Source organism: Rana temporaria, chromosome 1, assembly GCF_905171775.1.
Source record: "Rana temporaria chromosome 1, aRanTem1.1, whole genome shotgun sequence".
Classification (NCBI taxonomy): Eukaryota; Metazoa; Chordata; class Amphibia; order Anura; family Ranidae; genus Rana; species Rana temporaria.
The window spans coordinates 477939116-477961823 of NC_053489.1; the positions used below are offsets into that span (position 1 = coordinate 477939116).

Here is a 22708-nt window from a genome sequence, read left to right on the forward strand (position 1 = left end):
CAAAGACAGCAAGCTACCTAGGCCCTGAAGCAGCAAAACAACCCAAAACATTTCCAACACCATGTTGCTGTGAGGTTCTTCTGAAATGCTGTCTTCAGTTTGCACTGTTATTGTGACAAAACATTTCTGTCTATTATTCATCAGTCCACGGCACATTGTTTCAGAAGGCCTGTTCTTTCACCTGTATGTTCAGTAGCAAACTGTTGTTTTGCTCTAATGTCCTTTTTTGGTAGCAAAGGTGGCACACATCCCATGCAGGTTTAATTGGTGCAAGCTCTGTCTGATTGTAGATGCATGTAATGTAAATGTTGCCAACATTACCTGTCAGTAACAGATTGAAATTTTGGGGGTTTAGGTGATTTTTTTTTTTATGTTGAACCCAAGGATCTGAACAAAAAAAACTGACATATTGTCTTACTAACACAAATGATGTGCTAGTGCTAATGTGTTCCAACAAGGGGGCTGCCCCCCTGCCACAATACACTGATCAGCGCTGGCGCTGATCGATGCTGGTTTGCCAGCATTCCTGTAGGACAAAAGTCAGTCATAAGACCAGAACAGACAGCTGTACACATAGGACAAAAACTGATTTTCAGCCTATGTATATCCAGCTTTACGTTGGAAGGATTGATTTCAAATAATTTGGTGAACATTCTAAAACCCTTGTCACACTTTTAGGCATCCATAACCTTCCTTCCATGGATGTTAGAGAGCTTAACATGATGACGCCACACACATCAGCCTAGATATTCCACAGGTTCCTCTAGCGTACGCCTTAAGGAGAATTTAATAATTGGCACCAAATTTGGAAGACTGGATTTTTATTTCATGGATATAATATGATAGTAAATGTAGGGGTAACGTAATTTTTGAACTTGACATAACTGCATTTTATTTAGAATATAAGAATGAATATACCATGTCATTTTTTATGTGTTGTTTGTTCAAGTATATCACCTTTATCTGTTTGACTGTTTTGCCTCGTACAAACAATCAGATAATAAATACTGTATATGGGAGGTGCCATTAAAAGAAAAGTTTGGGATTCATGAACCACTTGCCTGAAGCATAACTTGGTTATATGGCAGCAAAGTGGCTCTCAATTCAGGGTAGGGGGGATTTGACACAGCACAAGTCAATCAGCAGATGCCGGCCAATAGATGTCTGCTGGCACCGCTGATCAGCAAGGAGAGACACAGAACGGATCTAAGCAAGGCAAAGTTCCATTCTGACAGGGGGAAAGTGATGGTTTACAAACACTGGTTAGGTACACATTTAACCCTTTGAGTGCCCTAGATGTGTAACCCCTTCCCAGGGAGTGTCACTAGTAGAGTGACAGTGCATATTTATAGCACTGATTACTGTATTCGTTTCACTGTTAATCACAAAGCATCAGTGTCAGACTGTCCACTGCAATATCGCAGTCCCACTATAAGTCGCTGACAGCCGACATTATTAGTCTAAAATAAATAAAGATTCCAGTATATATCCCATAGTTTGTAGACGCTATAAATATTTTACAAACCAATCAGTATACGCTTATTGGGATTTTTTTCACCAATTTTTTTTAGCAGAATACATATTGGCCTAAATTTATGAGGACATTAGATTTTTCTAAAAAAAAAATTATGGAATATGTTTTATAGCAGAAAGTAAAAAACTATTTTTTTTTATTTGTTTTTCAAAACTGTTTTTTTTTTTTTGTTTATACCACCAAAAGAAAGCTCTATATTTGGGAGAAATAAAAATGACATGCATTTTATTTTAATACAGCATTGCATGACTGCGCATTTGTCATTAAAGTAATGCAGTGCCGTATTGCAAACAATTTCCTGGTAATGAAGGGGGTACATTTTCCAGAGATCACGTGGTTATCAAAAAGAAAAAGAAATTTGACTCTCATCTAGGTGGATGGAGCATCAGTCCCCCACCGACTCTAAGGCCTCGTACACACGCACGGTTTTCTTGGCAAGAAAGCTGCTGGGAGATCTTTTTGCAGAGAAAACCGTGCGTCTGGAAAACTGCCGGGAATCTCGACGAGAAAAACAGAAAACCTGCTCTCTATTTTCTCGTAGAGAAAACTGGGCGTGTGTATATGCTTACCTGTCCATGGTAGCCCACCCAATGCTCGATGAGACTTCGACGCATGCGCAGTAGCTTACAAGGGCAGTGTAGGGTGTAGCACGATGGCTGCGACGGCATTAAATGTGATGAGCGGATGCTCGTCATAGTTGATGACGTCACCACGTTCTTGCCATTCAAAAGAACGGCAGTTCTTTTGAATGGCCCATGTGTACACTCGGCGAGCAAGGAAAGCTTGCAAGGAATCCCGTCAGGAAAACCAATGTTTTTTTCCTGACGAGATTCCCGGCCGTGTGTACAGGGCTTAAGACCGAGAACTGAGCGATCAAACACTGATGGTCACTCGGCTCTCAGTCTTTAAGCTGCAGAGATCTGGTGGCTGTCAGTCACTGGAGCGCTGGGCTGGGGAGGGGCAGGAGTGGCTGGCTCAGGCTCTCAACAGCTTGCTGAGAAGCTGAAGCAGCTGGTGGTCTGGGCATCTGGGTGGGATCCCATCAATATGGTCGGGATCTTTTCAGAGCCTGGACCAGCCCTGCAACGTTAGGATCCACACAGAATCATAAAATCTTCTTTGAATATAAATGTTAGAGGGATTATCTTTCCATGCTACCAAAAAAAATCAAGCTTGCTGTTTTTACATAGCTCCAAGTTTTTATGTGAATGTCTTGGTCCTCATGTTCTTGTTATTTTGCTCCCTCAGGCTGTGTTGATGACATTGTGACCGTGCTCGCTGAAGAACATGGATGTGTGGAAGTGATAAAGGTCTGTGAATCGGTTTGCTATTCCCAGGAAATTGCTGGCAGAGCTGATGTCATGCATTTTAAAAGCAGAATGTTAGCAGTATTTCCTCTAGGTGGTGCTGTAGAGAACACGTGATTTCTATTTGATGAATCTTAGCAGGTAGCATCGCATATCAGCTATAATAAGAATGAAGTTGAATTTATCCTTTTTCTGTGGCTGAAGAAGCTGCCTGCAAATGGCTATTACAATTGTGTGAGGCTTAGATGACCTGCAATGAGTCAGCAAAACATGACCACCTTTACTGTAGAATAATGCTAAATAAATGCACAGAATTTGTTGTGTCCAGTGTGCTAAATGGAAAAAAAAAAAATATATATATATATATATATATATATATATATATATATATATATATATATATATATATATATATATATATATATATATATATATATATATATATATATATATATATATATATATATATATATATATATATATATATATATATATATATATATATGTGTATAGATAGATAGATATATATATATTAATAAATAATATAACACATTACTTTGATGGGCTACTTTATGGTTATATTTATGGAATTATTTTTTTTCAGAATCTGCCAGAAAATGTCTTAACGTTACTGAGAAAATGTCTCACATACCACCCATCTAAAAGGTAAGTACTGGGTAGTAATACTAATTACATGTGTTCTGTTCCTGGTTTAAGTGGCATTAAAGCCTATTGTTTTGCATATGATTATAATATAACTTGCATGTAGTTGCTTAAAAATTCCTCCTTTTGTGTATACTTTTGAAAGTGTTCCCCTACCAGTCATTCTCTTTGCAAGCCATAGGTTACAGACACTGTGAGATATTACCCTGCCTGCTGTATATCTTCTGCCATTACAATATACCTGATGTAGAATATTGAATACAATGAACCCATTACGGAACTCGCTTATTCAAAGCATATTCTTAGTGGGAGCTGAATGTAGATCACGTTCTGTATGTCTTCCATTCAGTTGCTTTCGCGTGGCCTCGTGTATTACCAGGTCTGTTCTATAAAAAGTGCATTTGTTGCCTTTAGCAGCCAGTAAGATCTTGTACTGAGGCATTGCATTTAAGACAATATCCTGACTGTTCAATAATAGGCATGCTTCCTGCTGTGTCAGCAGACCTTATTTGCACTGCCAACTCAGCTCAAAACGTCTTGATGTGAGGCTGAAAGCACATCAGACAGCTTAACAGAAAAGCATTTATGCACAAATTTCATACATGTCTGCTGATGTGCATTTTCTGTGCATCAAATTAAATATTATAGGTGTAAGGCCGGCCATAGATGTTGCGATTTTCTTTCCTGCAACCATTGGTGGCAGAAACGGAAATAACTACCGGTAGTTTCCTCCATCAACACAGTCAGCGTTTATGGGGAATCCCTCCTGTGGAGCTATTATGTTCTCCCTGCAGGGGTGATGATTGTGTACAATCAGCTTGCCCATACATGGTTCAAATCTTGTCTGGTCTCTGCCAAACCGGATGAAATTCAAACCATCTATGGCCTACTTGGGTATATATCCAAAGTATATGAGCTCTAAAATCTGTTTGTTTCCTTAGTAGTTTCTTCACCATAAATGTTTTTTAAGAAAACCTATTAGTTGGTATAGGGATAGTTGATACACAAGGTCTTATTCAGTAAAGTATCCAATGATCAGCAGCAACGAGTACAGCAGTCCATACTTTAGATGCTAACTATTGGTTTGCGAGAAGGTTGTTTACTGCACTTTTCGGGATACCATTGCTTGTTCATGTTCCTGATTAGGTACACCCAGTATTGAATACTTTTAAATTTGTTTCTTCCCTGGGTCATTGCCCTTTGCTAACATATACATTGCCTACAGACCATCAGCTGCAGAGTTGCTCACCAGCAGTGTTTTCAGTGCTGTGTCTCCTGGTTACATACCTTTTCGACAGCCAGCTAGCCTGTTTTCCTCAGCATTAAGATGTGCTGACCTTGACTTGCCTGAAGACATCAGTCTCCTATGTAAAGGTATAGTGATTATTGGGTGTGAAGGTTTATCAGCTATGAATGTACACAGTAATAAAGGATTATCTAAAATTTGTTTTCCTTCCTATAGATGAAGACAGTGACTTTTTGGCAGAAAGGTCCATTGAAGAGGTGCATTACCTCTGGTGTTTAGCCGGAGGAGATTTGGAAAAAGAGTTGGTCGGCAAGGGAATCATTAGATCCAAGCCACCTGTCTGCACATTGCCAAAGTAAGTGAAAAAAAAATAGTAGCAATTTTTTTTTTGTATAATCTCTTTTTATTGAAAAAGAAAGATTTTTCAATACAATTGAATAAAAACAGTACATAGAGAAGAAACAGAGAATTTGTGTCCATTTGCCATTTTTCCATCAATCTACAACTAAGGTAAGCTAACATGTAGAAATTATGTTCCTGCATAAAATCAGTGGGAAATCCATATATATATATATATATATATATATATATATATATATATATATATATATATATATATATATATATATATATATATATATATTATCGTGGTTAATGCTCGATAACAAAGGTGTGGACAGAAAAATATAGGGTATAACAGTAACTCAGAAGAAGAAAAAAAGACAACAACTAGGATCACGGGGTCAAAGTTGCTCTAGAGACCAAAAATACCATTGAGATAGTGTGAAAAGTAAGAGGCCTGGAGGTCTATACATAGTCAGGTGTTACATGACAAAGTACCACTCTGGGTATGTATCTTTTTAGGAAGCTAGTTTGAAACGATATCATCAGGAGTCACTAGTGGAAGCAAATAATGGGTACAGTGGGAAAGAGTCAGTGTTATTTGGACCACCAAGTTCCAACGCATAGTACATCCAGCCATACCAGATGTTATGGAATTTTGCAAAGTTTTTTTTTTTTCTAACAGTGTAGACCCATCTCTCGGCCTCCATTACCCTGTCCACCTCTTGCTTTCATTTTTGTCGAGTGTGACATTGGGTTTGTTTCCAAAATGATGGTATAAGGCTCTTAGTTGCATTTAAAAGGAGAATGGTAGCAACTTTATTGAGTAATAACCATATTTATGGAATTCCTTTTATATGTAGCACCATAGAGCCTTCCTAAAACAAATGTCCACATGTCTTATTCCATTACATATCTCATTCTACCTTTTGTGACAGCAGGCATTTCTTTATGCCCCAATGGCCAAATGATCATCCAAAACTGCTGGTGTATAGTGTGCATATTAGTCTAATATTACTTTTGACATGTTTTTGGTGAATGAGTAAGAGTTCTATGTGCTCCATATTCATATACATAGGAGGGGGCCAAGATCTGGGAGCCTTCTTCTTAAACAGGGTTTCCAGATTCTGATAAGCTACCCCCCTGCACCCCACAACCACCGTGCCATGGTTGTGAGGAAGAGGCCCTTGTCCTCATCAATAAGGGGACAAGGTGCTTTGATGGTGGTGTTCCCCTGTGCCAAAGTGCTTCCCTTATGTTGAGGGCATGTGGCATAGTATGGTTCAGGAGGCTGCTGGCTCACCCCCCCCCCCTTCCTGGCCTACCAAGCTGCATGCTTGGATAAGGGTCTGAATTTTTTGGGGAGCAGGAGGATCGCCCCTCCGCCATTTTTTGGGGGGCGTTGGGTTCCCCTTAAAACCCATACCAGACCCAAGGGCATTGACAGAAGGGATGACTCATTGTCAGAAAGACAGCAGGTGCTGGCTCCCTAACAACCAATGACTCATTCCTGCTGCTGACACTAGGGATGAGTCGCTGGTCGTTAGGATGCTGGCGGGTACTGGCTGCTAACAAGCAGCACAAATCACATTTTAAAACGGGTCAAAAAGGCATCCAAATGCAGTTTTCATGCGAGTTCATTCATGGACCACTGCATCGCACCAAACACGCACAGGACCCTTTTCAAAGCCGGGTCACAGTCCCACTGCATGTACGGTGCATCCAGAAAGTATTTACAGCGCTTCACTTTTTCCACTTTTTATTATGGTACAGCCTTATTCCAAAATGGATTCAATTCAAAATCTTCTACAAACAATAAGGCCCAATACACACGAGAGGATTTATCCGCAGATACGGTCCAGCGGACCGTATCCGCGGATAAATCCTCTCGAGGATTTCAGAAGATTTCTATGCGATGGCGTGTACACACCATCGCATTGAAATCCGCGCTGAAATCCTCTGGCGATGACGTGTTGCGCCGTCGCCGCTATTATGACGCGGCGACGGCGCGACGCTGTCATATAAGGAATTCCACGCATGCGTCAAATCATTACGACGCGTGCGGGGAATCCCTTTGGACAGATGGATCCGGTAAGTCTGTACAGACGAGCGGATCCATCCGTTGGAATGGATTCCAGCAGATGGATTTGTTGTGCATGTCAGCAAATATCCGATCTGCTGGAATCCATCCCAGAGGAGATTTCTCTGCGGAAACAGATCCGCTGGCGTGTACACACCATAGGATCTATCCGCAGAAACCCATTTGCTGGGATTTATCTGCGGATGGATTCTATCGTGTGTATGGGGCCTAACCCATAATGATAATGTGAAAGAAGTTTGTTTGAAATATTTGCAAATTTATATGAAAAAAATAAAAGATCACATGTACGCAAGTATTCACAGCCTTTTTGCTCAATACTTTGTTGAAGCACCTTTGGCACCAATTACAGCCTCAAGTCTTTTTGAGTTTAATGCTACAAGCTTGGCACACCTATTTTTGGGCAGTTTCTTCAATTCTTCTTTGTAGGACCCCTCAAGCTCTATCAGGTTGGATGGGGAGTGTCAGTGCACAGCCATTTTCAGATCTCTCCAGAGATGTTCAAGCGAGTTCAAGTCTGGGCTCTGGCTGGGCCACTCAAGGACATTCACAGAGTTGTCCCATAACCACTCCTTTGTTATGTTGGCTGTGTGTTTAGGGTTGTTGTCCTGTTGGAAGATAAACCTTTGCCCAGTCTGAGGTCCAGAGTGCTCTGGAGCAGGTTTTCACCAAGGACGTCTCTGTACATTGCTGCGTTCATCTTTCCTTCAATCCTGACTAGTCTCCCAGTTCCTGCTGTTGAAAAACATTCCCACAGCATGATGCTGCCACCACTATGCTTCACTGTAGCGATGGTGTTCACTGTAAGAATCACTGCAGGTTATGAGTGGTGCCTGGTTTTCTCCAGACATAACATTTAGAATTGAGGCAAAAGAGTTCAATCTTTGTTTCATGGTCTGAGAGTCCTTCAGGTGCCTTTTGGCAAACTCCAGACGGGCTGTCATGTGCCTTTTACTGAGGAGGGGCTTCCGTCTGGCCACTTAACCATACAGACCTGATTGGTGGAGTGCTGCAGAGATGGTTGTTCTTCTGGAAAGTTCTCCTCTCTACACAGAGAAATGCTGGAGCTCTGTCAGAGTGACCATCAGGTTCTTGGTCACCTCCCTGATTAAGGCCCTTCTCCCCGGATTGCTCAATTTACTAAGAAGTGTCCTGGTGGTCCCAAACTTCTTCCATATACGGATGATGGAGGCCATTGTGATCTTCAATGGTGCAGAAATTTTTCAGTACCCTTCCTCAGATCTGTGCCTCCATACAATCCTGTCTCGGAGATCTACAGACAATTCCTTGGACTTCATGGCTTGGTTTGTGCTCTGACATGCACTGTTAACTGTTGGACCTTATATAGACAGGTGTGTGCCTTTCCAAATCATGTCCAATCAACTGAATTTACCACAGGTGGACTCCAATCGAGTTGTAGAAACATCTGAAGGATGATCAGTGCTAACAGGTTGCACCAAAGCTAAATTTTGAATGTCGTAGCAAAGGCTGTGGATACTTATGTACATGTGATTTATTTTAAAAAAAAATGCAAAGATTTAAAACTTCTTTCATGTTGTCATTACGGGGTAATGTTTGTAGAATTTTGAAGAAGAAAATTAATGTAATCCATTTTAAAAAAGGCTGTAATATAACAAAATGTGGAAAAAGTGAAGCGCTGTGAATACTTTCCAGATGCACTGTATGTGAACGGCCTCCATAGAAACGGATGTTTTCTTTCTCGTACATCACGGGACACAGAGCGGCATATTCATTACTATGTGGGTTATATGGAGTACCTTCAGGTGATGGACACTGGCAATCTAAAACAGGAAGTGCCCCTCCCTATATAACCCCCTCCCATAGGAGGAGTACCTCAGTTTTTTCGCCAGTGTCTTAGGTGTTGGTCATGGTTTAGCTTTGCCTCCACATCCTTGGGATCAAGGCAGGCTAACCGGATCTGTCCAACGGCCTCAGTGCTAAAGTGGACAGTATCCGGACCCCAAAGCCATGGGGTTTGCCCATAACGCTTCTCTTTTTAGAGAGCTGGACCCTGGGCCCAGGACTTAGAACCTTGGGTATCTAAAGCTCCTGTTTGCCAGGGTGCTATATGGGCCCAGGACAGTGGCTCCTTCATAGGAACCCAGGGCCTGAAGGATCTAGACGCCACCCACGGAGATGGGGGAAGATTGGACCTCTTGCTGTGCAAAAGTCCTGCGGCATGGAGCAGGTAAGTATTGGGGAGCCTGCGGAACTTGGTTCTTAGCAGATTCCCTGGAGGGGGGTGCACAGGGGGTCATGCCTGGGTATGCTCTGCATTGGCAAGGAATCACTATGTCTATGGTCAGAGACAGGATGATTCAAATCTTTTTCCCCCAGTGATAGGTGTCCTCCCTGGTAAGTGTTGTTTAGCTGGGTCTGCTGCGCTAGGTGTGGGATCTCTGTGAATTACAGGAGCCATGTTTCCCATGCTAAGAGGAGGTCTGTGACCTACCTAAGGGCTTACCTGCCTGGGTGCTGCGCCGCTCCGTCCTCCTCCATGTGCGATGGCCCCCGCCGACGGGCGCGCGCGCCCGAGATATGAACGTTTTTTCGCGCCATTGGCTGGGGTGGGGGCGCATCCCTGTGGGCGGCGATTTTACATATAGGAAGGGGAGGCCCTTCCAGTAGCTGCCAAAAGCTCAGTGTCTTCCTGAGTTAGGGAGGAGGAGGACGCAGAGCGGAGCTCGCTGAGGACACCCAGTGGCGGAAGGAAAGATTACAGTCTTTTTCTAAGGAATAGACTGTCAAACCTACAGATAGGTTTCTTTTTCCTTTTTTCAGCAGATGGCTATTGGCAATACTTATTAGGAGACAGAGTATTTTTCTTTTCCTCTTCAAAAAAAATAAAAAAGAAGATATATAAAAAAAAAAAAAAGAAAAGAAGAAGAAAAAGGGAAAAAACTTCTGATCTCCCATCTCAGTTTGGGCGTTAGTCTCTATCGTTCCCAAACCGGCAGATCCCCTTAGCTACGTCTGTGGCTGGGTGATAGCAGGTGTACCTCGGTATTGTACCATGGCTTCTGGGTCAGAGGGTACAAAGGGTGGGGATTCCCCCGCAAAATCCGAGGGCTCAGACACGGCTATGCCGCTGCTCTCCCCACAGGACATATCGGGGCACGCCCTGATGGGACCTGGGGGATCTGGTGCTGGGGCTGGTCCAGTTCAGTCCAATCCCGGCTTTGTCACTGAGAGGGTGCTTGCTGTTTCTTTAGGAGAACTAGAGAAAAGAATGGCAAAAAGAATAGCTAAGGCTATATCGGGTAGAAAGCGGACTAGGTCTCCGTCACCCGAGCAGGAACCCTCAGATTCAGAGATCCTTTCCCTAGGGGAATTGGATAATCCTGACGTTTTGGACCAGGGTGGTTCAGAGATCGAGGATCCGGATACTGAGGAGTCTAGTTCAACCTCCCAAGGGGAAAGTTTGTGGGTTCAAGCTTTAACAGACATGGTCCATGAGGCATTTAAGTTACCCATACCAGAACCTCAAGTATCGGCGGTTTCAGCTTTAGGCTCATTAAGAGCGCCTCAAAGCAACGCAGTTTTTCCGGTCCATCCTCTACTCGAGGATGTCATATTTCAGGATTGGATCAAGCCAGATAGAGTCTTTTTACCACCTAAAAAATTCTCTGTTTTATATCCTATGGAGGAGAAATTCTCCAAAAGGTGGGCGCCCCCGGCGGTGGACGCAGCCATCTCCTGTGTGAACAGATCTTTAACTTGCCCTGTAGAAAACTTACAGGTGTTTAAGGATCCGGTTGATAAACGCTTGGAAACATTACTTAAGGCCTCCTTTACTTCAGCAGGGGCGATAGTTCAGCCCGCTGTGGCTGCTATTGGAGTTGCCCAAGCATTATCAGATAAAACTAGGCAAATGCTTAAACTTATCCCTGCCCAACAGGCAGAGGAATTTTCAGATATACCCAGGGCTATACGCTTTACGGTGGATGCTATCAAGGACTCCATCCAGCAGGCGTCACGTTTATCCTTATTTCTAATCCATATGAGAAGGCTCTTATGGTTGAAGAATTGGGAGGCTGAGCCCCCGTGCAAAAAACTCCTGGTAGGGTTTCCCTTCCATGGAGGACGTCTCTTCGGAGAAGATCTAGATAGATATATTCAGACTATATCGAGCGGCAAAAGCACTCTCTTGCCAGTCAAGAAGAAGGCCCGAGGGCCCGCATTTAAGCGCCAGCCCTCCCCGGGGCAGGGGCCCTCTAATACCAAACAGTATCGACGGCCTCCTGCAAGATCAGGATTTAACAATAAGCCGCAGGGCCAAGCCACGGGGGGCAAGAAGCAGTGGTACCGCAAGCCTGCAAAGCCAGCCCCCAAGTCGGCCTTATGAAGGGGCGCCCCCACCCACGATGGTGGGGGGAAGGCTGCGTCTCTTTGCAGAGGTTTGGGAAGCCAGCATTTCCGACTGCTGGGTACGGTCTTCCGTGACCACGGGCTACAAACTAGAATTTCTAAAATTCCCTCCTCCTCATTACCAGGAGTCAAGAGTACCAGGCGACCCTGTGAAAAGAGCTGCATTGATGGCGGCATTGAATCATCTGCTATGCCAGAAGGTGATAGTAGAAGTATCAGTCCGGGAACAGGGATTGGGGTTCTACTCCAACCTGTTTATCATCCCAAAGCCCAACGGCGATGTCAGGCCAATCTTGGACTTAAAGGGAGTAAATGCGTACCTAAGGGTCCGCTCATTCCGGATTGAAACTATTCGGTCAGCTGTCGCCGTGCTCCAGAAGGACGACTTCATGGCGTCCATAGACATAAAGGATGCTTACCTTCATGTGCCAATTTTTCAGCCACATCAAGTATTTCTACGCTTCGCGGTGGCTCAGCGTCATTTCCAATTTGTGGCGCTCCCCTTCGGGTTGGCTACGGCCCCCGGGTATTCACGAAGGTCCTAGCCCCAATCCTAGCCAATCTAAGGACCCAAGGGGTCACGGTCCTGGCTTACCTGGACGACCTCTTGGTCGTAGACCACTCGTCTCCTGGCCTGGAACGAGCAGTGGCCCTCACGGTTCAGTACCTCGAGAGGTTCGGCTGGGTCCTAAATCGAGACAAGTCAGCATTCCTGCCCACAAGGCAGCTGGAATATCTCGGCATGAGATTGGATACAGAACAACAGAAGGTGTTCCTACCCCTATTAAAGGTCAAGGCCATCAAAGAGCTAATACAAATAGTTCTAAGAAAGAAAAGGCCAACTGTTCGCCTATGTATGCGACTACTAGGCAGGATGGTGGCCACATTCGAGGCGGTTCCGTACGCTCAGAGCCACACTCGCATCCTGCAGGCAGCCATCCTGTCAGCATGGAGCAAGAGGCCTCAGGCCTTAGAAATTCCTTTGCCACTCTCACCAAGAGTGCGGCAAAGTCTATCTTGGTGGTTAAACCCTCAGAATCTCCTGAAGGGAAAGACTTTCAGTCCTGTGACCTGGAAGATAGTAACCACAGACGCCAGCCTAATGGGCTGGGGAGCAATTTTGGATGGTTGCACTCGCCAGGGCACTTGGGCAGCGGCAGAGAAGCAGTTGCCCATCAATATCTTGGAGCTCAGAGCTGCTCGACTAGCCCTCAGAGCTTGGATGTCCAAACTACAGGGGTTCCCGGTGAGAATACAATCGGACAATGCCACGGCGGTGGCATATATAAATCACCAAGGGGGAACCAAGAGTCAAGCCGCTCAGAAAGAAGTGAGCTTGATTTTCTTGTGGGCAGAAGCCCATGTGCCCTGCATAACGGCTATATTCATTCCCGGAGTGGACAACCTACAGGCGGACTTCTTAAGTCGCCAGACTCTGTTGCCGGGGGAGTGGTCTCTGCATCCACAGGTCTTTCAGACACTCTGCCAGAAATGGGGAGTGCCGGACGTGGATATCATGGCATCGAGACTGAACAAGAAGCTAGACAGGTTCATGTCCCGCACAAGGGATCCCAGGGCCTGCGGAACCGATGCGTTAGTTTGCCCTTGGCATCAGTTCAAACTTCTTTATGCATTTCCCCCGCTCCAGTTACTACCCCGCCTGCTGCGCAGGATCAGGGTGGAGCACATACCAGTTATCCTGGTAGCTCCAGCATGGCCCAGAAGGGCATGGTATTCACTAATCCTGAAGATGGTAGTGGGAGACCCTTGGACTCTTCCTCTACGGCCAGACCTGCTATCGCAGGGTCCGATCCTCCACCCTGCCTTACGGCATCTAAATTTGACGGCCTGGAAGCTGAATCCCTGATTCTCAGGGGTAGAGGTCTGTCTCAGAAAGTAATCTCTACCCTAATCAGAGCCAGGAAACCGGTCTCTAGGGTGATTTATTACAGGGTCTGGAAGGCCTATGTAGGCTGGTGTGAGTCCAAGCGATGGCTTTCTCGCAAATTTACCATCGATAGAGTATTAAGTTTTCTCCAGCTAGGAGTGGATAAAGGACTGGCATTAAGCACAATCAAGGGACAGATTTCAGCTTTGTCAGTGTGGTTTCAGCGGCCGCTGGCCACCCACTCGCTGGTTAAGACCTTCATTCAAGGGGTCTTACGTATTAATCCTCCAGTAAAATCCCCGCTTTGCCCGTGGGATTTAAATCTTGTTCTGTCAAGTTTACAGAAACAACCTTTTGAGCCGTTGGCTGAAATTCCTTTGGTTTTACTGACAAGGAAGTTAGTATTTTTGGTCGCCATAGTTTCCGCCAGAAGAGTATCGGAACTGGCAGCCTTATCCTGTAAGGAACCATATCTTATTTTACATAAGGACAAGGTCGTTCTCCGCCCTCATCCTTCCTTCCTACCAAAGGTTATATCCAGTTTTCATCTAAACCAGGATTTGGTATTACCATCCTTCTTTCCTAAACCTACTTCCAGAAAGGAAGGGTTGCTGCATACCTTGGATATTGTCAGGGCCATGAAGGCCTATCTTAAAGCTACAGAGAAGATCCGGAAAACAGACGTGTTGTTCATTTTACCGGATGGGCCCAAAAAGGGGCAGGCAGCTGCAAAATCCACCATCTCGAGGTGGATTAAACAGTTAATCACTCAGGCCTACGGCTTGAAGGGGTTGCCTCCTCCGTTATCATTAAAGGCTCATTCTACTAGGGCCATGGGCGCCTCCTGGGCAGCACACCACCAGATCTCTATGGCTCAAGTTTGCAAGGCGGCAACCTGGTCTTCTGTCCACACGTTTACAAAGTTCTACCAGCTGGACGTAAGAAGGAATACTGATACAGCCTTTGGGCAGGCAGTGCTGCGGGCTGCAGTTTGAGACCCTCGGATTCCGGGGGCTCCCTTTTGAGTAAAATTTAAAATTATTTTTTTCTCAACTAAGTTGGATTTATTATGATTTAAGTATATCTCTAAATTAAATCCTTTTGTCTTGGGAAGATGTCTCCCTCCCCTCATTGTAAGCATTGCTTTGGGACATCCCACATAGTAATGAATATGCCGCTCTGTGTCCCGTGATGTACGAGAAAGAAAAAGGGATTTTTAATACAGCTTACCTGTAAAATCCTTTTCTTGGAGTACATCACGGGACACAGAGCTCCCACCCCTCTTATGGGGACCATTTTGGGAGGCATACTGCTTGCTACAAAACTGAGGTACTCCTCCTATGGGAGGGGGTTATATAGGGAGGGGCACTTCCTGTTTGAGATTGCCAGTGTCCATCACCTGAAGGTACTCCATATAACCCACATAGTAATGAATATGCCGCTCTGTGTCCCGTGATGTACTCCAAGAAAAGGATTTTACAGGTAAGCTGTATTAAAAATCCCTTTATTTCACTTGTCATGCGATTCAGTGTGATCCAACTCGCATTACACCACAAGAACAGCTTCCGTTATTCAAGTCAGATACCGTGTACTGCCTCCCAGAAACCTGGCATAACCGGTTTTAGTTTTCCTATTATACTTAATCCAATTTATAGCATGTATTTTACACATTTGTAACACAGGATCTGTTTCCCTAAAGCTGACTTTATGATGTTTTGTTTTATCGCGTTGCCAAAAAATGTAAAACATCTGAAATACCATATAGCAAATGAAATCCAGAATGTACTTAAAGCGGAGGTTCACTCTAAATATCAAGTATAGCTTATCCATAACATCTTATCTTCTTCATCAACATTTCGCTATGCAAAATTTTTACATGCATTTAAATACCTCTCTGTTAAGATGCAGACACTTCCGGGTCTGTCTCCCACGGAAGTGGGCATGTCGCTCCCCTTTCTGTGTGCCCGAGTGTTTGCTGGGAGTCTTTCGCTATGTCTCCTGGGAGTACAGCGTCATGCTTTCCAGGACACTAGACGAAATCTCGCAGGATTTTAAATTTCCGCTTCCAGGAAGTATTTGCTTGTGGGCTTCACGCTGCCCACAAGCAAAATGGAAAAGTCCTGAAGATATTTTTATAAAGACAGATTTCATGCCGATTCAGAATGTGGGGCAGTAGCAACATAAAAAATGTGAGTATAAGCTTGTTAACATTACAAGAGTTAAATTAACAGAAAAAAAAACGTCCGGACCGCGGAACCCCCGCTTTAATCGTTGGTTTTGTTTTTCATTTTAACGTAGATGTATATTTTTCAGATTGCATTGTTTTTTTTTTTCTGTGTCTAATTCAGGCAAATACTTTGTTTTGAATGCTTTATTTGATGGATGTTTTATTTGTGTTTTTATTGCCAATAAAATGTTGGATATCAAGTCTTGATTGCGAATACGTTAATCATGTTGTAGCTGCTGTCATCTTTTAGAACTCTGGTCAGGAAAAGGCTGTTGAGGGATCGCTCGTGTGTGTTTTTAGATTACCATGGCTAGGACCCCCAAAGTTGCAAAAAAAAAAAAAGTTATACACAAAATATGATCTTGGAAAGTTAATACTTTTGCAGATTTTTATTTGCTTGATGCACATTTAAAGGGGTTGTAAAGGTTTGTTTTTATTTTCTAAATAGGTTCCTTTAAGTTAGTGCATTGTTGGTTCACTTACCTTTTCCTTTGATTTTCCTTCTTTTTCTATGTCTGAATTTCTCACTTCCTGTTTCTCCTCAGTAAGCTTGTCCCCATCATCCGAGCCGTTCTGGCTGGGGGTTAGTCAGCGTGCTCGCCCTCTCAGCGTCTCCTGATGGTAGTCCCAAGGGAGGGGGTGAGCATGCTGACTAACCCCTAGCCAGAACGGCTCGGATGATGGGGGGAAAGCTTACAGGAAGTGAGAAATTCAGACAAAGAAAAAACATTTAGAAGGGAAATGGAAGGAAAAGGTGAGTGAACCAACAATGCACTAGCTTAAAGGAACCTATTTAGAAAATAAAAAACGAACATTTACAACCCCTTTAAGAATAGTTCATTTAAATATTCTGGCCATGAAATTAGTTATTGAGCGCGCCTAACCTTAACACGCGCTTACACGTGTCAAGTGTTTTTTTTTTTGTGCCAAAACGCTGCTGCTCCTGGACACACTGTAAGAGCTTTTTCTGACTCTAAATGCCTCTAAACACCTATGTGTGCATGGATACATAGACTAACATTCAGGGGTGTTTAGAGGCAGGGAAAAAAACATGCTCCTTACAGCAGTGTTAAAAATGTCACACAGGCGCCTCCGCTGATCTCCACTGAGCAGGTGGATGACAGGTCCTTGTCCGTGCCGCTCTCCCCAATGGGGAAATCGTATTGAAACGTATAGCCCAGGGATCCTCAAACCACGGCCCTCCAGCTGTTGTGGAACTACACATCCCATGAGGCATTGTAAAACTCTGACATTCACAGACATGACTAGGCATGATGGGAATTGTAGTTCCTGAACAACTGGAGGGCCGTAGTTTGAAGACCCATGGTATAGCCTGTCCATTTCCATCCGATCCGCCGGACGGATGGAAAATAGATCCACCATCCGTCTGCTTTTGGCAGACCGGATCGGAATGGATGAAGGTGGGTCCCAGTGGACACGCGTCGGCTGACATCAGCCACTTCATAGAGGAGATTACAGGGTCCGATTAGGTCCACCTGAAAAAGTGACAGGCAGACCTGATCGGATAGCCTGCGTGAAAGGGGCCCTACATTTGGGAGTTTCCATCACTTTCTGTCTCAGTTAAACACCAGGACAAAACAGAAAGGATTAATCTCCCCAGTGGGACCAAAGCAGTAAAAACATGACAAGGGTTGTTGTGACCTCTTCCAACTGTATTCAAAAAGTTAAAAAGTTTGACCAGGAGTATTCTTTCAGTGTGGCATCACTACTACAGAATCTTGGTGTAAAAATAAATGTGTTTATATACACAGTGCCGCATGACTTATCAGATGTATAATTAACTATCATTCAAATATCAATTTTGGATATCAAAAATAACAATTCAGTGTATACTCGTGTGGCAGCATGATCCAATTTACATATTGGAAAGAAGCGCCTGCATTGTAACTGGCAAGAGAAAAGGCAAGAGAGCATTCATTACTTGACGATTCCAGTAATGGAAGTTCTAAAGCAAGGGTGTCAAACCTTTTGACCTTTGTGGGGTCATTGGAAGAAGAGGAATTGGCTTGGGCCACACATAAAATACACTAACAATAAGAATAGCTGATGAGCAGAAAAAGTCGGGCAGATCACATGTTAACGATCAATGATACATATAATGGCCGGGATTCACAGACAGCGGCGCACATTTATGCCGCCGTAGCGTATCTCGTGTACGCTACGCCGACGCAGCGCAGAGAGGCAAGCACTGAATTCACAAAGCCAGTGCTCCCAAAACTGCACTGGGTTTCCTAGGCGTAAGCCGGCGTAGGTGGAAGTGGGCGTGAGCCATGCAAATGAGGCGTGACCCCATGCAAATGATGGGCCGAGCACCAGACAGATACGTATAATGAACGGCGCATGCGCCGTCCCGTGAACGCATCCCAGTGCGCATGCTCAGAATCACGTCGGAACTACTCCCTAAGATATATCGGATCACTGCCTACGGCGTGAACGTAACCTATGCTCAGCCATATTCACGTCCAACGTAAAATACGACGGCTTGTGTTCCCTGGTGCAACCCTTTGCATGGATGCTGCCGAGTTACACCTCCTTTATGGGGCATAACTTTACGCCGGACGTATGACTTTACGCGCACTGCGTCAGGCGCACGTACGTTTGTGAATCATCGTATCTCCCTCATTTGCAAATTTGAATAGAAAATCAATGGGAGCGCCAAATGCGTCCAGCGTAAATATGCGCCCACTCTACGCCGGCATAGGCAAGTTACGTCGGTGGGATGAAGCCTGTTTTTAGGCGTATCTTAGTCTGTGGGCCCGGCGCATAGATACGGCGGCGCATATTTGCACTTACGCGGCGTATCTGGAGATACATCGGCGCAAGTGCTTTGTGAATCCGGGCCAATGTACCTATCTGAGTAATAAAACTTTTTTTTTTTTTTTTAAGTAAAAGAGGGCAACATATAACTAGTGCTATATTTGACACTGTGTTTGAAATTCTGGTTCAGTGAATGTAGTAGCAATTCTAAGTGAATTCTCATCAGATATTTTGGTTCTAATATTGCCCTTCATGTGCTTTATCCTTGAAAATAGTTGTTCACAAATATAGGTGCTGCTGAACACTGATGACATGAATAAGGGGTTATTGTGTGGCATGGGAGATCTTTTTTGGGGAAGATAAAACTATAAAAGTCCAGTAAAGAAACAGTCAGTCTTTTTTGGGTCACATGTGTTCGCTAAGTGTAAATGCATAAACCAGTCTGTATATGCAGTAAAGCATGCTTGTTCTACTCACTGTGGAACCTAAGGGGTTAATCCTCCGCATTGTGTAAAAAGGCTGTTTTGACGCTGTCTCTTTTCTGATCCTCCCCTTCTTCCACTGTCCCCAATCCATCTCCCAGTAGTACAAAGCCTTGGGGGCACTCTGCATATGCTCAGTTTGGTGTGTTTTACTAGAGTTTTATTTTCTTGGGAGGGTGCATGTGATCCGCACAGGGCCAATCAGCGCTGTCCAGATAAGAGGGTCAGGGGTCTGTCAGCCTCATAGGACAATTAGAGAAAAATGAAAACTCCTCCTACAAGCTTTAACCAGACACTGATAGAAGTCACAAGACTGCTATATACTGCTGATGAGAAGGTATTTATCAGTTTATATTTACTAAAATATTTGCATTTCCATGTTCTGTGTACTGTGGGAGGCCATATATAGTGAATGCAGAGTCCTGGGCTTAGTAACACTTTAACATCAGACAGTTTCTCTTTCCCACAGCTTTCTGGTCTTCAGAATGTTAGTGCTGAAAATATTTACAGGCTCACCTTTTGATAAGCGGTCATGCATACCATTTGGCTGTAGACAGTGTTTTGTCTTTTATTATTTTGTCTTTTATTTTTATTCTAGCCTCCTATTAGAAGATGGAGAAAGTTTTGGTCAAGGTAGAGACAGAAGTTCCCTGCTAGATGACACAACTGTTACTTTATCATTGTGCCAACTACGAAACGTAAGAGCAGAATGCTGTTGGTTTGTAAAATAAGCATTTGACATTGACATCTTTCCAACTGTCTAATCAAAGTATAGTTATTGTATTGTATTTGTACACACTAAAATTAACCTCTTATTTGCTTTCTTTGTTCAGTTAAAAATTCCACTGAAAACATTTTGTGTTGCGTGCAAAAAAAAAAAATCTCCCAAAAAAACCTGTTGATCGTCCCAAAAATGCACCACATTTTTTACTGTGCACTCTGTCTTTGCTGCATTGAATTCTTAAGCTGTGTTAACTGCCCTGCCTAGTTCACTTCTGTGAATTACAGAAGACCTCCCTTCTATGTTATGTAGAAGAGGAGAGGGTTAGTTATTTTGTAGTCCTGCCCTAAGGTGACGGCGCTGCTTCTCCATTGATACAGTACAGTGAGTAAGCGTTGCCACCCAAAGACATGAATTGTGTTGCTGGTTGGATCTCCAGGTGAAAATAAAGGAAAAACACGCCTGAAAAAAGGAAGCAAATTTAGCCACTACATATAGAAACTTAGAAGCGTTAATGTATTCCTATTTTCTTCTAGGGTTTAGATAGAACTGCACAATTAATCGTTAAAAAATCAACCCCCCTCACAATCTCTATTGCAGAGTTTCCCGATTCTTTCATGTTGGTGTAGAGACTTCTCTGCTCACTCTGGCAGTCTGCCAAACCAAGCAGTCTGCCATGTTTTTAACAACATTGTCTGTGTTTAAATGCTGTAAGTTTAACCACTTAAAGTCTAATACAAACAACGGAACACAAACTCCTGCTCACGGGTGGGACGTTCAACACTTAGTCAACAGTCTGCATGCAGATTTCCTCGAATGTCAAAAACAGTGGTAACACAAGTCTTGCTGCCCTTCATGGATGGGGAAATCCTGGCAGAAAACAAGAAGGGAGAAAGAAAGAAAGGCGCACCTGCCTCGTGTACTACCATTTGACAATTTATTAGATAAAAAATGATATTGAAAACTACTCACAAACAATGGTGACAAAAGGCTCTGAGGAAGAGGCCCCTGACGCCTCGAAACGCGTAAGCCAGTAGTGATGTACCTCGAACCCCCCCCCCACTTACATTTCTGAGTGTGTTCGAGGGGTATTTTATTTCATCGTTTGTGACAAGCTTTTTATCACCATTTGTTTGTGAGTAGTTTTCAATATAATTTTTTATTTAATAAATTGTCAAATGGTAGTACACGAGGCTGGTGCGCCTTTCTTTCTCCCTTCTCACTTAAAGTCTAAACCTTTTTCTGACACTTGTTTCTTACAAAATTACTTGGAACCCCCAAACATTATATATATATTTTTAGCTGAGACCCTAGGGAATAAAATGACGATTGTTGCAATATTTTATGTCGCACTGTATTTTCACAGTGGTCTTTCAAACGCAATTTTTGGGGAAAAAAATAAACTTCAATTAATAAAAAAAAAAAACAGTAAAGTTAGCCCAGTTTTTTTGTTTAACCACTTCCCTCCCGGTCAATAGCAGATTGACATCCGGGAAGTGGTTCTGTTATTCTGACTGGATGTGGCGATCGGTGATGCGGGGTGACAGTCTGACACCCTGCATCTCCGATTTCGGTAAAAGCTCCGGTGGAGGCTTTTTACCACGTGATCAGCCGTGTCCAATCACGGCTGATCACGATGTAAATAGGAAGAGTCATTGACCAGCTCTTCCTCACTCGTGTCTGACAGAAGCGAGTAGAGGAGAGCCGATCGGCTGACAGGGGGGGGGTATACGCTGATTGTTTATCAGCACAGCCCTCCCACGGACGCCCACACTGGACCACCAGGGAAGCCGCCAGGACCACCAGGGAAGATGGCAACATATGGATGGCCAGGTATGTACCTCATGGCCATCCACATATTAAAAAATGGGCACTGACTGGCTACATGGGCACTGACTGTCAAAAATATAAAACAAGTGATGCCCAGCAATGCCACCATCAGTATCATCAGTGCCACCTCTCAGTGCCCATCCGTGCCACCCATAAGTACCCATCAGTGCCGCCTATGAGTGCCCATCAGTGCCGCATACCAGCGCCACCTATTAGTGCCGCCTATCAGTGACCACCATCAGTGCCACCTCATCGGTGCTTATCAGTGCCACCTTTTTTAGTGCCCATCAGTGCAGCGATATCAGTGCCCGTAATTGAAGAAGAAAACATACTTATTTACAAAAAAAAATTACAGAAAAAAATAAAAACTTAATTTTTTTCCAAATTTTCGGTCTTTTTTTTATTTGTTGCGCAAAAAAAAAAAAATCGCAGAGGTGATAAAATAAAACCAAAAGAAAGCTCTGTTTGTGGAAACAAAATGATAAAAAAAATTGTTTGGGTACAGTGTAGCGTGTCATTCAAATTGCGACATCGCTGAAAGCTGAAAATTAGCTTGGGCAGAAAGGTGCGTAAGTGCCTGGTATTGAAGTGGTTAATGTGAAAGATGATATTACGCCGCGAGAATCGCGATCTATCTTCTAAGCAAAAAAATCCACTTCTCATTTTAGCCAGAATCGTGCAGCTCTAGGTTTAGATACACTTCTTTGGTTTTCCATTTTGGACTTGGACTGTCTCTTTTCCAAAAATACAATAATTTGTGGACCCCAACTTTCCTACAGACTAGATAATATACACTTATTTGTTTTTTTTTTCACCAAAGAAATGTAGCAGAATACAGTTTGGCCTACATTTAATAATTTTATAACAGAAATTAAGAAAAACACAAGGGTTCTTTTCAAAATTATCGGGATTTTTTTTGTTTGTTTACCAAAAAAAATAAAACATTATTGGTAAATAAATACCACCAAAAGAAAGCTCTATTTGTGCAAAAAAAAAATAATAAAAATGTATTTGTGTACTGTGTTGCTTGACCGCGCAATTGTCATTTAAAGTGTGAAAGTGATGAAAGCTGAAAACACGATGCCCACTTTTGCATCTCTTTTGGTATAGCCTCAGTTGGTTCTCTGCAATTTGTTAACCGTACAGATAATAGGTTGTTGTCATATGTTATCCACACGTCTTATCTCCGTATGAATGTATTGT

At 43.5% G+C, this 22708-nt stretch overlaps 1 protein-coding gene across 1 annotated transcript in view; it reads left to right on the forward strand.

Moving 5' to 3' along the window:
- TBCK (TBC1 domain containing kinase) overlaps positions 1 to 22708 on the forward strand; it is a 361383-nt gene that overhangs the window by 99779 nt on the left and 238896 nt on the right. Inside the window, exons 8-12 of the mRNA XM_040329676.1 lie at positions 2783 to 2844; positions 3446 to 3507; positions 4730 to 4878; positions 4967 to 5105; positions 19553 to 19652. Of these exons, the coding sequence (XP_040185610.1) occupies positions 2783 to 2844; positions 3446 to 3507; positions 4730 to 4878; positions 4967 to 5105; positions 19553 to 19652 (512 nt within the window). The remainder of the gene's footprint in view (positions 1 to 2782; positions 2845 to 3445; positions 3508 to 4729; positions 4879 to 4966; positions 5106 to 19552; positions 19653 to 22708) is intronic.